The sequence below is a fragment of the Eublepharis macularius genome, chromosome 18 (genome assembly GCF_028583425.1).
Source record: "Eublepharis macularius isolate TG4126 chromosome 18, MPM_Emac_v1.0, whole genome shotgun sequence".
Classification (NCBI taxonomy): domain Eukaryota; kingdom Metazoa; phylum Chordata; class Lepidosauria; order Squamata; family Eublepharidae; genus Eublepharis; species Eublepharis macularius.
Window position 1 is genome coordinate 24096132 of NC_072807.1, and position 15163 is coordinate 24111294.

General features: G+C 46.2%; 1 protein-coding gene across 3 annotated transcripts in view; it reads left to right on the forward strand.

Moving 5' to 3' along the window:
- Positions 1–331: 331 nt before the first annotated feature.
- FANCI (FA complementation group I) overlaps positions 332–15163 on the forward strand; it is a 32028-nt gene continuing 17196 nt past the window's right edge. For 2 of the 3 annotated variants that reach the window (XR_008598497.1, XM_055002373.1), the window contains exons 1-14: positions 5006–5083; positions 6438–6594; positions 6680–6737; positions 7388–7429; positions 8119–8242; positions 8833–8918; positions 9364–9496; positions 10072–10164; positions 10357–10493; positions 11120–11300; positions 12602–12689; positions 13012–13142; positions 13482–13552; positions 14847–14961. Coding sequence is in view for 2 of the 3 variants with exons in the window: in XM_055002373.1 (XP_054858348.1) it covers positions 5075–5083; positions 6438–6594; positions 6680–6737; positions 7388–7429; positions 8119–8242; positions 8833–8918; positions 9364–9496; positions 10072–10164; positions 10357–10493; positions 11120–11300; positions 12602–12689; positions 13012–13142; positions 13482–13552; positions 14847–14961 (1425 nt within the window). In the remaining variant the exon portion in view is untranslated. Of the gene's footprint in view, positions 410–1890; positions 2016–3426; positions 3500–4952; positions 5084–6437; positions 6595–6679; positions 6738–7387; positions 7430–8118; positions 8243–8832; positions 8919–9363; positions 9497–10071; positions 10165–10356; positions 10494–11119; positions 11301–12601; positions 12690–13011; positions 13143–13481; positions 13553–14846; positions 14962–15163 lie in introns of those variants that run through there. The other variant, XM_055002374.1, reaches the window with a different exon arrangement.

Consider the following 15163-nt stretch of genomic DNA (forward strand, 5'->3'; position numbering starts at 1 on the left):
TAATTTCATTTTTAATTTTTAAAATATAATTATAATCATTTTATTTTTATATATTATAATGAATAAAAATTATTTTTTAAAGACCCATAGAGATAGAAACGGACGAAAGCCCTTAATAAAACTTCCGGCATAGCACCGAACACGCTTGCCAATCTGCGCTTAGAAAGGCTCGATATTGGTACCGGAAGTTGGGCTGTCTACCGCGCGCGTCTTTTTCTCCCTTATTGGAAGCGAAGCGGCGGTGACCGGAAGCCCTTTCCCAAGCAACCGGAGGTTGGCCTGTTACTCGGGGCAACGCTGACGAGAGTTCCTGGCGGGAGGTTCGGAGCCCGCGAAGGCGTTGGGAAGGCGGGCGGCAGCTCCCGGCGGGGGTTCGGAGGCGGAAGCGGGAGAAAAGCGAGGGCCTGAGGTGCGAAGTTGGTAGGGCCGTGGGCCACAAGGGGTGAAAGGTCACGGAGCCACTAGCCAATAGGTGGAGGGGTTACCAGAGTCGTGTCTGAGGGGGTGGATGGGTTAATTTGTAGGGTTGTCAACTCCAGGTCGGGAATTCCCTGGAGATTTGGAGGGGGGACCCTGGGGATGGTGTGGTTTGGGAAGATGAGGGACCTCAGCAAGGTATAATGCTATGAGTCCACCCTCTAAACCTGCCATGTTCTCCATGGGAACTGATCACTGTCGTCTAGAGATCTCTTGCAATTCTGGGATGTCTCCAGGCACCACCTGGAGTTTGGCAACGCTAACTGGTGGTCTCTCACGGGACTTTGTGGAGGTGAGGGTTGGGTCTTGCTCCCAAAAACAGAACCGTCAACAGAGAAATCAAAAGCGCCTCTGAGCATGTACAGATTTCCTCTTTCGAGGATCCCCTGCAGAGCATCTGGCCCAGTGGGCTCCAGTCCACCAAAGCTGTTAAAAAAATCTTAGCCTTTGAGCCACCACAAGACTCCTGTCTATTCCAGAGGACCAGGGAATGCTCAAATGTGAAATAAACCAGACAGGTTGCGCTTTCCTCTGGTTTGGATCTGTTTTTGCCCTGCTATTTGACTGATTGTTGGGGAAGGGGGGAGCTCAGTGGGAATAATGCCACCCTCCCAAGCAACCAATTTGTAGGTTCGAAAGCCTATTTATACCCCACCTTTCTACCCAGTAAGGCCCCATAGCAACTTACATTGTTCTCCTCTGTTTTATCCCCACAACAACAGTCCTAAGAGAGTGTGCTTGGCCCAAAGTTGCTCGGCAAGCTTCCATGGCAGAGTGGGCCGATTTGGACTTGGGCTTCCCAGATCCTAGTCCAACACAATGGTCCCATTGATGGCAGAGCTGGAACTGGTATCAGTGTGGTGTAGTTGCAGACCCAGGTTCCTTGGGCCAGATGTATGCTCTCTTGCCAATATAAAAAAAAATCCCCTGAGAGATACTTTGTCATTTGTTACTGGATTTTTGGTTCCTGTGAGCTGTTGGTTCAAAAGCAGAATACAATAGAACGAATGAAAACCCCCTCGATGCATGCAGAAATCTAGCCTGTCAGGTAAAAGGAGTCAGCCAGGACTTCTGAATGACACACTCCTCATTACATAGAGAAGATTTGTGGCACGCTTAAACTTGCAGTGTGTCACCGCTGATCATTCAAAGTGGGACACACTAGGAAAAGGTTTCCCATTTGAAAGCACTGATTGTATAAACTGAGTGAAGTAAAGCAGTGCAGTCCTATGGAAGCGTGCCCCAAAGTAAGTGCTGCTGTGTTCAGTGCAGCTTACCTCTAGGTAAGTGTGCATAGGAGTGCACAGAGCGTCTTTTTCTGTTTGGCAGCAGTTGCAAGAAGACAAAAGAGCAATCTGCAGCTCCTGCTTTTATTTGTGTTTGAATGCTTTTCTTTTTTTGTTAATTTGGCAGATCACAGTCAAAATTAGTTCTCTTTTGTCATCTAGGCAGCAATGGACCAAAAAATCCTGGTCTTAGCAGCAGAAGAAAAAACAGAGCACCTTCAGGCATGCCTGCAGAACCTGAATGAAAAAGAGGCAAGTTGCTGCAGCGGATCCCAAAGCACTCCCCGAAGGCGGATCTACCATTAGTACCTTTGTTTGGTCCTATGCCTTCCGCAGGACATTGCTCACTTTGCTTGTTTATTGCATTTCATTGATGCTGGTTCTTGTTAGCAGGAGCCTTGTGGCCAAATGGCAAGGCTTCTATACCCCATGGTGGCTTGCTAATGTATCATTTATGGGCCTCCACCTATCTGAAGGAACATAAATTAGTTATGCAGCATACAGTCCACACAGGAGGAGGAATAGGGTTGCATCTGCCCGTGCTCGTAACTCCTCCCTTTCCCGTGATTATGTGCTTAATATAATGTTTGAATGAACCTGGATATGTATAAAATATATGCACAGAAGCATAATTAGAACCCCTGCCTTTTAGGGGTTTCTTGGCCATGAGGGTGAAGCCTATGCGCAAACTTCCTGTATGTGCATAGGCTGTTTCCCATGTTATACTGAATGCATGTTGCGAATTAAGAGGGTGCAGAGGAACCCCATCTCACTCTTCCTTCTAGTTGTATTGTCTGTATGCCTCATAATTTGGACACAGTCCTTTTATTTTTTTTCTTCTGCACGTGGATAACAGCTGTAGGAAATGGTATACCCATGTTATTACTGCTTCTGTTTTGTAGAGGAACCATGTATCAAGGAGCCACTGCTCCTTGGAATCTGCACTGTAACATAATTGGCGCTAAGCTCTATGGCAGAATCTACAACAGTGTCCGTAATTCTTCCAGAGTCCAAATGCCTATAGGGGCCAAAGGGTAGTTCTGTTTCTACACTTGTTGTAGCCCATTCCTTCCTCTTCCTGGCTGCCACTATGATTTTCGCTTTGGTTTCAATTTGAGCTGAACAACCAATCAGGCAAATTCATAACTAGACTTTTATTTGGATTATTATAATTTTTGTGATTTTATTCCCCCTTCTCCCCGATCAGTAAACCATAAGGATATTCTCCTGTGCAATTCCTAGGGATAATAATTTGAAAAACATTAATTGCAACTTTGAAACTGCCAAGGTGGCTGAATATTGAATTAGCGATGGCATCCATTCATTATTGCTTATTTTACAAAACAGTGATTTTTTAGAACTGGGACATTTTCTGTGGATAAATGAAACACTGGAAAATATTGTGCCCCTGAACTCTCCCTCCAACTTGATAAGGCACGTTTTACAACAGTTATGTTTGTATGTGTGTGTCTTTTGATGGTGGTGTGAGTGAGCGACATATTATTTGCAAGTCTTTATTTAGGTGAGGGGAAGCTCATTTGCACAGTGCTACATAGAATGTATTACCTGGTTGCAGCCCTGGACTTCTCAAAAGACAGAGGTAAAAGTTTAAAATACTGATACGGCAAATGAGTCTTGCAGTCTTTTTCTCTTCTTGTTGCAGTTGGGTGACCTGGTTACAAAGCAGGCCTTGAGAGGCAAAGAAATCGGCACCCTGCTGAGAGGGATCTTCAAAGGTACCAGGCGATGACCTGTGGCAGGCTAACCTCTGAGCTGTTTGTTCTTTAGGTTTGGGGGGCCAAGCACATAAATAATGTGTTTATATACAAGACTGGTATCTTAAGCACCTATACCAACAGTGCTGTCCTGAGTTCTGAAGAAGAGAGCTTTGACTGTCAAAAGCTTATACCGTCAGAACCTTGTTAGTCTCTAAGGTGCCACTGGATCCAGATCCTATTATCCTGAGCAGGGTTACACTCTTGTAAGCCCATTGACTTCAGTGGGCTCCAACCGGACTCAGGACGATGCAACTCTGCTTAGGATGGCACAGTAAGTAATGGCTGGGTTTTGCCACTAATAGGGCCTTCCTGCAGGAACTGAAGTTGCCTGAGACTAGGTTCAGTGGGACTTGTTAGAGGTTTTTCTTGCTCCCTGCTTTATGGGATCCTGTCCCCAAGGAAATGGGATTAGGGATGTCGTCAGGCCACTGGCCACCACCCCTGGGAGCTTTTCGAGTGGGGTGATGGTCATAAATGACATCTGGCAATGTGTGATGTTACAGCCGCCCGAAACCAAATGTAATGGCAGCATATTGGGCGATGTTCTGGCCCTCCCCCAAAACTCCATGGTTCTTACTATGGGGTTTTCAGGGATGGCCAGAGTGTCACCTCATGCACTGACTTCACAACCAGGATTTTTGGTGGATGTGGCATCATACGTCATTGAATGCTATTTCCAGCCCTGTCACTCCAAGGAGTAAGGGCATGAAGCAAGGGAGGCTTCCAGTGGGCAGCTGGCACCCCTAGATTGGCACCATCTCTACAGGCCTCTGGGACCAGACTAAGATGTCTTTTTTAAAAGGCCTTCAAATTAGCTTGGTACTGCTTGGTGGTGGATTTCTCCAACGTTATATGGTGGTTTTATGTGAATCATTGTACATTTCACTTTACTTGTTGACCACCTTGAGGACCCAGCGGGTGAAAAGACTGCATATAAACATTCTAGATAAATGTAGTCAGGTTCCAGACAGTATTGTCTTGAAGAAGGGCCTTGGATAAAACCAAAATGAATCCTAACGGTCAAGTCTCATGATCTCGGTATTGCTTGAATATGCAACTAATTTCTGGTAGACTGTCTACTCAAAAGTAAGTCATTTTATTCAGTGGGATTTACTCCCAGGAAAGTGTTCTTAGGACTGTAGCCTTAGAAATGTAGACTAAGTCAGATGATAATTTCGTGGGAGCTGCTTCTGTGATGCAGAAGTGTGTAAGCTTGTGTGTTAAATATAATTTTCTGGCTGTTTAGATTGTGCCGAATAAGATGGCAGGAAAAAATGTCCTTACAGGGGGAAATGGTCTGAGAGTTAAGGCTCCATTGCTTTTGAATGGTCCCAGCTGTCCCTTGACCATGAGCGGGATGAGGAGATGGCCTGTGTAGATAACGTTGTTTGCTTTCTGTCCTCCACATTAGGTTCTCCGTGCTCTCAACAGAGTTGTGTTGTCAGAAGAGTCAGTATTTACAAGCACAGCGTCCAGCTGGTGGAGTCGGGGGACCTTCATGTGGAAGTTGCATCTGAGATTATAAGGCTGCTGATGCTAGAGGTGGTAACAGCTTTATTAGGAATAATTAATTAATTGTATTGGCTTTATACCCCGCCCTCCCCACGAATGGGCTCAGGGTGGCTCACAAGATTCATAAAACACAATGAGTTAATCATAAAACTATAAAATCAATAATAATCTTAAAGCAATCATTAAAATAGTCCAGGCGCAGGCTACTTAAATGAACAGTTGGGAGTCCGTCCATGGGCATATATATGGGCATAGCACATGGCCGAGGACAGTCCCAGAAAAAGTGGTGGTCTTAGATGGAAGAAGGGGGATACCCGCTGGCCCTCAGCCAAAGGCCTGGCGGAACATCTCCTTTTTACAGGCCCTGCGGAACTGTAACAGGTCCCGCAGAGCCAGGATCTCCAGCAGGAGAGCGTCCCACCAGGCTGGGGCCAGGGCAGAAAAAGCCCTGGCCCTGGTCAAGGCCAGACGGATGTCCTTCGGCCCAGGGACCACCAGGATTTGCTCCTGGCCCTTCTAGATCTGATTAGGAGAGTTTTTATTATAAACTTACATCATTTATATCTTTCTTTTCTCCCCAGTGGGGACCCCAGGTGGCTTCCAACATTCTAATCTCCCCCTCCTTTTTATCCTCACAACAGCCCTGTGAGGTAGATTAGGCTGAGTGTGTTACTGGCCCAAGGTCACCCAACAAGCTTCCATGGCAGAGTGCGGATTCGAACCTGGGTCTCTGAGATCCTAGTCTGACACTAAGACACTAGTCTGACACCCCATGCTGGCTTCCTTTCACTTCTGAGTTTCAGTTTCAGTTTCCAAATTAATATTCTTGGAACAGGCCAGCAAGTCAATGCACCTCCCCTGTGCATGTTTATTTCAGATATGGTGTTATTCAGTGGGACTTCCTGTCAAGCAATTAGTCTCCCTGGTAATGCAGTCATTGTCATTAGGATACTGGGTTGTCAACATACTAGCCCTGCCCTTGTGCCTTTAACATGGGCCCAGTGGCCAGGGAAGCCTTTCCTACCACTTAGAAAAAAGTTTCCCCTGATTTTTGTCTGTTAGGCTCTAACAAAGGCCACGGGAACAAGGCTGGTCAAAAAGGTCAGCAGCCCGGTTAAGATAACCTTGCATGCGTGATCAAGATCAGTAGCTTAGACTTTCCATTTCTTATTACTTGATGTTATGTGTGAAGAGGGTTTCCTATTTTTCCTGGTGGAAAGACATTCCAGCATGGCAGTGCGACAGCCATTTCTAAAACAGTTTTCACTGACATCTTGACCGTGTCCTTTGTTCTTGATTTTCTCTCCCTCCCCGCCCCCCTTTTGAGGGGAAGCATATATAAAGCCCCCAATAAGCATGTTTTTTTTTTCTGTCCCTCTCTTAGGTCCACCAGCTGCCAGGTCCTGCATTGGTTGAGTTGGCCACTTTGTTTATTGAAGCTGTCCGAGGATGCAGCCTGCTTAGTGGCAAATCTTTAGAGTTGTTCCCAACAATATTGACTGCTCTGGCTACATCGAAAGAGAGCCTGACTTATGGCAAAGGTAATCCCTTCCTTTGTTTTTTCCCCTCCTCCTTCCTTTAACTTTAGTCACATCTTCTGAATGCTCAGTGTTTCCCTCCTGACAGGTGAGCTGAGAGGGGAAGAGCTTAAGAAACAGCTGATCAATACCCTGTGCTCCAGCAGGTAGGTATACCTGTTTTGTTCAGTTCTGTAGATTTTGCGGGAGACTGGTACAGAATCCACCTATTTCCCGCGAGCCTTTCTGCCATGTGTGATTTCAGAGTCAAATACTAAACTCTGTACCTGTTTTGGAATGGAGATTTCCCTCTTCCCTCTCTTTTTACTACTGTGAAGTGCCTGGTACATTGCTGGAAATACAAATAAATAACCACAGTGAAATGTCAACCTCAGACTATTGTTCTAGGAGAGGCTCATTGCTAAATTGTAAACCTTTCTCTGAGCCATGTGTGTCTCAGTACAGAAGAGTTGTATGCTTTGTTTTAAGGCTTAGTCACCCTCCTTCTGCCCTGCCTTCTTGAACTCTCATTCCTCTGCACTGGAAGGGAACAGTGGCACGATTGCTCTGGGTTGCAGAGTCTCTGGCCAGGCACTCAGCAGTCCTGTTTGTCAGCAGATCTATGAGCAGGCCGAAGATGTTGCAAATGTTCTGGAATGGTTGGTAAAATCAACCAACCAGCCTTTTGTTTCATGCAGTCAAAGAACTATCTGAGGAGAAAAAAATAAAAGTTGAACTCTAGATATGGTAATATTTTCTGCAAGTAATCGCCCCCTCCCCCAGTTCTCAGATGTATTGATCAATTTTATCTGGACAGGTGGAGTCATCAGTATGTGATCCATCTCACCTCCATGTTCAGGTAATCCCCAATCTTTCTTGTTGTTATTGTCTTGGGGGGGTATTTGTGACTTCAGGAATCACTTGTTTCCAGAGGTAAAGGAGAGGAAAGGTGCTAAGCCAAAACTAGCCAGTGCTTACACTTTGGAAGAAGTTTCACTAGGCCACACAGTCCTTCCATGAAGAAGACATTTTGGGATCGAAGGCTGTCTCTGGTATGATCCCATGTGCAATGGTGGCCTTTAGCCATGGAGTCCTTCCTTACTGGAGTTACACCCTTCTAATTCTGCTTACTTCGGCCGTCTTAGAAGATTGCACTGGAGAACCATCTCTCATGACTGGGTCAGCTAGCGACCCAGTTAGATATAAACCAGAGGGAGAGACTAGCAAAGCCACTACGGTCTGGATTTCATCCATCTTCCTGGAGTGATTTGCCCTTGGTGTTGGGGTGGGTTAGCCTGTTTGCTGACCATTCTTATCCCACTTGCTACGTTCCCAGGATGTTCCCTACTGAAGCTTTGGGGAGATGACTTCAAAGAGTGGTTGGGTCTGCCCAGAACATCAGAAACCTATTTGATCCAGCAGCCAAGTGGGCTTTGGGTCCTTCATGGTGGGATTTCCTTTTGCTAGCTCTTGGGCTAAGTACACTTGCGTTTTGAAAACTGGGAAATGGTTGGGTTGTCTCTCCCCCCCCCCACCCCATCTCTGCAGGGACATCCCACTGAGTGTGGAAGAGCTGCAGTTTGTGGTGGAAAAGGTCCTAAGGATGTTCCCTAAGCTAGATCTCCAGGAAATCCCTCCTCTGGTCTACCAGCTGCTGCTCCTTTCTGCAAAGGTAATATTTGTGGGGAGGCTGACCAGGTCCCCCAGATTCCAAAACTTGGACCACGCAGCTTCTGAGGAGGATGTGGACCAGAGCGGCACTGCTTGGGGAAGACCTCAGCCTCTGTGCCCTGTTGTTGGCCCTCCAGAGTAACGGGCCAGCCACTGTGTGAGAAAGGATGCTGGTCTAGGTGGACTGGCCTGATCCAGTGGGGCTTTTCTGATATTTCTTAAAATGGTGTGTATGCGTTGGGCTCTTGCAGCTTTCAAGGAGCCAGGCTGTATTCTTGATATTAAAAGAGAAATGGGCTGGGAGACTGAGAGTAGCACAGTGGCTAAACTGTGAACCAGGAAACCATCAGCTAAAGACCACCTTCTGCCCTGAACTTGCCTTAACAAGCCACTCTGTCTGCCTCAGTGTCCTCCTTGCAGTGCGGGTGGGAATGAATATCAGCCCAGCTTTCCAGCCTGTTCCAAAGATTGCTGAGATTCTCTCTGTGCATTGAGCACTATGTTTGTTGCTGCTGTTGATGGCACATTATATTACTGTACTGTAATGTTATAAAATGACATCTGTTACTTTATTTTCTTCCAAATTTACAGGGTAGCAAGAAAAACATTTTGGAAGGAATCATCAGCTTTTTCAACCAGGTGGATCAGAAGCAGAAAGAAGAGCAGAAAGATTCAGAGTGAGTAATTCCTTATGTCCTGTATCTGCTGGGGTAGTGAAAGTGTAGGTACTTGGGCCATATAGTACTTTTCATTCAGACCAACCAAATAATGCAAAACAATGTGCAAGCTTTTGAGTCCTCCAGAATTCTTCCCCTTCCAGAATGCTTTAAGACTTTTAAGTTGATGGTCTGAAAGATCATCCCCACACACCTCTTTATTCATCCTGACGAAGAGTTCTGCAGAACTCAAAAGCTTGCATACTGGCTTATGATGTTTGAGTTGGTTGTAATTAAATGTATCACCCTTTTGGTTTTGAATATTGCTGTGAGACTTGCTTCTCAATTGAGTCACCTTCCCAGTGGCCTCTTTGAGACTTCTTGCAGACATGTCCATTTATGTGCAGAGGTCCTTACTGAATCTTCGTTGCAACCTGGTTTGTTTTTTTATCAACAACTCTTCCAGGTCCCTGGACCTTGAAGAAGCTACAGTGCCCTTAGATCAACTCCGCCATGTGGAAGGCACAGTCATTCTGCATATTGGGCTGGCCGTTAATCTGGACCCAGATTTGGGCAAGGAGCTGCTAAAATACTTAAAGGTATGTTAAATGAAAGAACCAGTTGAGATGGAGCTGATGCTCAAAATGCACGGGCCAGATCTGCAAGGGCGTCTGAGAGACTGGCCTGTTTCCTGTTACTCCACTGAGCTATGCTAGAAGCCTTCTTCCAACTTAAGTGGCTCTTAACGGCACTTCCTCCAACTTAATGGGGCTTCTGATTTTTCTTTTAAGAACAGAACTCTGGCTAAAATATATATTTTTTAAAGAAGTATGCTTCACCCCTTTTTTTTTCACCCTACTTCAGTCATGGCTAAGCCTGATTGACAAATCTGATGCAGCTTTTTGGCTTGTGCCTAGGTCACTGGGGTGTGTGCATGCAATGACTTCAATATTGAAACAAACTTTTTGTGACATGGTAGCTAAGCTTAGAAGAAAGTTCAGGTCCCTTGTTCTGAATTAATCCTCCACAAGTAGTTTAAAATTAAATGTGAAACTTCAGTTTCATTTAACATGACAGCTATTTAAAAAATAAATGCACTGTTATTTAGTATGCAAGCCACTTTTTATACGTTTGAAAATCTCTTAACATTCTGGCTGTGCTTGGTGTTTCCTAGTCTGAGCAGCAAGGAGATCCTGGCAAAGCCCTCTGTCCCTTCAGCGTGACCCTTCTGCTGTCAGTGGCCAGAATACACCGATTTCAAGAGCAGGTACGCCCTCTTTCCCAGCTCTTAACTGCATCACTAAGATACAGAACAATTGTATGCGCTGACAATATCCAAGTCACTCATGTTAAGGCATGTTTACAGCATGCTTGTTCTTCCTTCTTGGAGTCTCAGTTGTGGAAATAAAGACAGCCTTCTGCTGAGTTGCTATTTAATTTTTTTTTTGTTTTGCTGAAGGTCTTTGACTTCTTGAAAACGTCAATTATGAAGTGCTTCAAGGACCTGCAGTTCATCCAGGGCTCCAAGTTCCTGCAGGATTTGGCTCCTCTGCGCAACAGCATATCAGCCACAGTTTTAGAAGTCGTGGCAAACAGGTGAGTTGCTGCAGCCTGCCAGCCATTGAAGATCCGCTCTGCCCACGCCGCGGAAGAAAGGCCAGTGACAAGGAGGCGATGGAATGGCTTGTGCCACTTCAGGCTCTGGGTGAGGGAGTATATTTTTTCCGTTTCCCATAGGCTGGTAATTTCCTTTACGTGGAAAATGAGCAAAGCATTCAAGCCACTACCTGAAACCTTTCTCCCATAAGCATTTTAATTTGCAGGGTGTTTTTCTATAGGGTCGCATAAAAAACGTGACACCCTCCAGGTCTGAAATGATACTCTCCATTAAGCCACTGCGTTTGTGCTGCATGTATAAATCAGGCCGCGGATAGGTGAAGTACACTTGTGAAGCAAGGAGCCGTATTGCAGAACGTGTTGTGGGCGGTGGGGGGGAGCAGGAAGGGACTGGTGCCTTTTTGTGGGTTTCTCCGGAAGGCCAATTCAGGAAATGGGGCGCTGCGTGAAAAGGAACCTTCGGCCTGGTCTAGCAGTTTTTATGTTTCTACTGCTCGGTCCATGCCTAAGGAGGGGAAGAATTGCATGACAGCGGAACCCTTGCCGGATTTTATTATGCTGCTCTCCTCCTCCTGTTTCTTTTTTTTTTAAACATCTCCCTCCAGTGTGTTTGGTTGGGACCATGTTACTCAAGGCCTGGTGGATCTTGGCTTCATCCTGTTGGACTCCTATGGGCCAAAGAAAATTTTAGGAGGCAAATCCACGGAAATGGTCAATGGCCTTTCCAAGACCCCAGCCCAGCAGGCATGCAACCTGGGAGCCAATATCCTGTTGGAAGCCTTCAAGGTAAGGAAGAGCTGGAGAAAGCATTGTTACAGCCTTGTGTTGTTGTTGATAAGCTGTAGTGCCCCGTTTCCCAAACTGCTGATAGCCAGGGCATTTTTCCCCCTGAATTTAAGTTGGAGCCACCCTTCAGTCTCTAAGGGTGAGAACTGCCCACCATTTAAAAGTTTCTGCAGGAGTCCCTTGTTCTGGGCATACTTCCAGGTTAGAACTGTGGTGGCCTGCAGAGATCCGTCAAGCAGCTTCCTGTGAGGGCTGTTGGGTCTGGGTCACGAGTGATTGAAAGCAGAAAGACTGTCAGAGTTACCCCTATCCAGGGTGGGGGATTAAGAGGAGGCAAGTCTAGAGTAGTAAATCATACCAAAGCTACAACGGGCTCTCAAGAGGACTTTATTAAATTTTCTCATCGCACATACTTGGGGTTATATTAATATTTTGTTTTCCAAAACACTTTACAGAGTAGATTTAGCCTCTCAGCTGTCCTGTATGTTTGGCCCATAGCCTTATGTTTAAAAAACATGCATCAGTGCAGGAGGGTGTCTGTGAGCAGGTTGTTCCTCCCACTCGCTCCAAGGGCAAGACCAGAATGTTCCCAGAGAATGCCTCCCTTCTAATAGGAATAGCGTACTTCCACCCTGTTTTCTGAGATAATGAAAGTTGAATGGCTAAAAGCAAAATCCTAAACTGAAAAAAAAAATACCTTGAAGAAGAATTTCCCAATAGATGAAAAAGACGAGCAGCAAAACAGCCAGGAAGGAGGGGCGTCTCCAGGAATTGGTCTGAGCTCGCTAAATCCCTGGGAAGCCCAGCAAGCCACCCCCAGGCAGAAGCCCTGTCCTTCACATGTTCAAGTGAACACAGATAACATCCTGCACGTGTGTACATCCTTTTAAAAGGAAAAGCCAACTTTACAAATGAAGCTGGGGACCGGGTTATGGATGAATGTGGGGTTTGAATCACACGTTCTGCTGTACATGTGGCATACTGAATGTGGCATGAAATCGCTCAATGCACATACAAAGGGGGAAAAATTAAGTGTACACTATAGACGTTTTATATGTGCGTTCACTGCAGCCTGAGAACAGGATTAGTACAGCACTCCGAAAGGCCTGGAGTGGCGAAAGATGCTGCGGCTATTGTGGATAACTCCAGTGACCCACAGGAGGGTCCTCTATAGGAAATCTGTTTCAGTTAAACATTTTATGGGCTTGTAAATGTTCTGCAAATCTAGTAGAAATAGGCGGGCGGGCGGGAGGGACCAAATTGCTCGCGCTCTCTCTCTTAACTGTCTTACCCATTTCCAGGTCCATGAACCAATCAGGAATGAGATCCTGGAGCAGCTGCTCAACAGAGTCATCACAAATGCTGGTTCCCCCATCAGCCACTTCATAGGTAAGGGTGAAACGGTCCATTGGGCAATCCACGAACAGTGTGAAACTTCCTTAGTTTTCTTCTCCACTTCAGAGGGATGACAGTTTCGTGTTCGTATTCCAGCCCACTGGTGCTCTCTTCCCGAGTCTCACAGAGCACTCGCGTCCCGGTGGGTCAGATACATTCTCTGGCCTGCAGTCTCCCTAGCCTCTGCATGTCCCAACAGGAGAAGTCTGTTGCCTGTCCACTTTCCTCTCTTCCTGCCAAAGGTGCCTGCCGTTTGGATCGTTTGTTCTTACCCTCCTTGGAGGCCACAGCTCCGCTTGTTATTTTCTTCTTTCAGATTTGCTGTCTGGCATTATATCGTACGCTCCCCTCGTCCTTCAGAATTCTTCCTCTAAAGTCACAGAAGCCTTCGATCAGCTGTCTTTCCTCCCTCTTGCAACAGTGCAGGGCCTTCTGAAGGCTGTGCAGGTAAAGCATTGCAGCTTCTGGTGGGGGGGGGCATGTACATCTCAGTGGGGAGAGGAAGGGAGGTCAGGGCAGTAAATCACGCAGAGATGCAGCAGACAGCCTCCTTGTTGGGTGTGTTCTGGGCTAACAAGAATTTTTTTCATTAATTCAGTGGTTCTCTGATGGTACGGTAGCAGTTCTTTCACAGAACGCAGCTGGACGATTACTGATCCGACCGTCGGCCATGCTTAAAAGATAGCTTCCCCTTACCCTTCTCTTTCCGAGTTTCCTGGTATTGTTCCTCCTTTAAAACAATTCTGTGTTGAGCCTGACCGCCTGCTGCGTCCTTTTTTGTTCCAGCCCCTGCTCAAAATAAGCATGTCCATGAGGGACTCCCTGATCCTTGTTCTTCGCAAATCAATGTTTTCGGGGTGAGTTGCCTTTTAAAGAATTAACGTTTTCAAAACTAACGTGTATCTAACATGTTTTTTTTATCTCACCCGTCATCCGATTAGCTCAGGGGAACTGTATGTGGTTCTCCCTGCCCCACTTTTATCTTCGAAATAATCCCATAAAGTAGGTTAGGCGGAGAACAAGTGGCTGGTCCAAGCTTCGTGTCAGAGTAGGGATTCGAACCCAAGTCTCTCAGATCCTAGTCTGATACTTAAACAACTGTGCCACACTGGCTTCTGTTGCTCAGTTGAGGGTTTTTTTTCCCCTCTTCTCTTTCTTTTTTGACTCTACAGTAAAAAAAAAAATCTTTTAACACATTTGCAGTCTCTCAGCCCTTCGAAGATTGACATGGGCATAGCTTCCTTTTCTTGGAAAAGAACTCCTGATTATATATTTTCTTAACTTCATTTATACCCTGCCTTTCTCCTCACTGGGGAGCCGAAGCTGCCTGCGTCGTTCACCTTTCCTCCATTTTAACCTCACAGCAACCCTCTGAGGTAGGCGAAGCTGGGAGTGTGTGGCTCAGCCCAAGGACACCCAGCAAGCTTCCATGGCAGAGTGGGGGATTCAAACCTGGGTCTCCCAGATCTGGTCCAGCACTCTAGCCACCATTCCCCATTTTGACATTTCCCTGCTTCCTGAACCAGTGTGCATACAATGTGCAAAAAAATTGACTTCCAGCTTAACTGAGCCCTCGGGTTACCCTTTTTTGCACTCGGTCCCAAACCTTTGCTGCCCTGGTACTTTTGCCCTACAGAATTATGTACGCGTAGAGGCGAGAGGAGCAGCTGTGGAGTAAATGGCTTTCTGTCCAGCTGTCCTTCTGCCCGTGCGAGCATGCTAAGCATGGCCACTTAGCTGAAAACCAAGTGCCTAGAGTTTTGCAGGGCTAGGATAAGATGGCATTTCTTCATGACATGGAAAATAACTCCATTTGTCTGCTTTGGTTGCTAGTCTTAAATTATTTCTAACCTTCCATACTGAATGAAGAATCTAATAGAACTTGAATTTTAGAATAAATAATTTAAAAATACTTAATCTTGGTTCAAATTATTTTCTGTCCACCCTGATCCCGCCCCCCCCCCCCGCCCCCAAGCAGCTTTTTTAATTTTCCTGCCTGGGCTTCACTCCCAAGTTTCAAGGGCAACTTAAATGAGTATGGCTGCATTTATTGTTGCTTCAGAATGCAGCAGAGGAGCGTGTGTTCCAGGTTTCCCAACAGGAGTTTCGAGGGTGATATCTTGAATTCTCCTCCACCTTCCCCCATCACAGGCAGTTGGATGCTCGTAAGTCGGCAGTCGCTGGGTTTTTGCTACTGTTGAAGAATTTCAAGATCCTGGGCAGCCTGACTTCCTCCAGCTGCAGCCAAGCCATCGGGGCAAGTCAGGTAGGTGCCTGTGCCCACCTCTTCCGGAAGTTCCTATCAGTGCCTGTTTTACTTGCTGCACTGATATATGTACACAGAAGCATAAGAAATAGACACAGAGGGGCCCTGGCTCAGTGGCAGAACAGCTGCTTGCCATGTTGAATTCCCACTGTCTCCAGTTGGTAGGATCTGGTAGGAGGTGACGGGAAAGACCTCTGCCTGA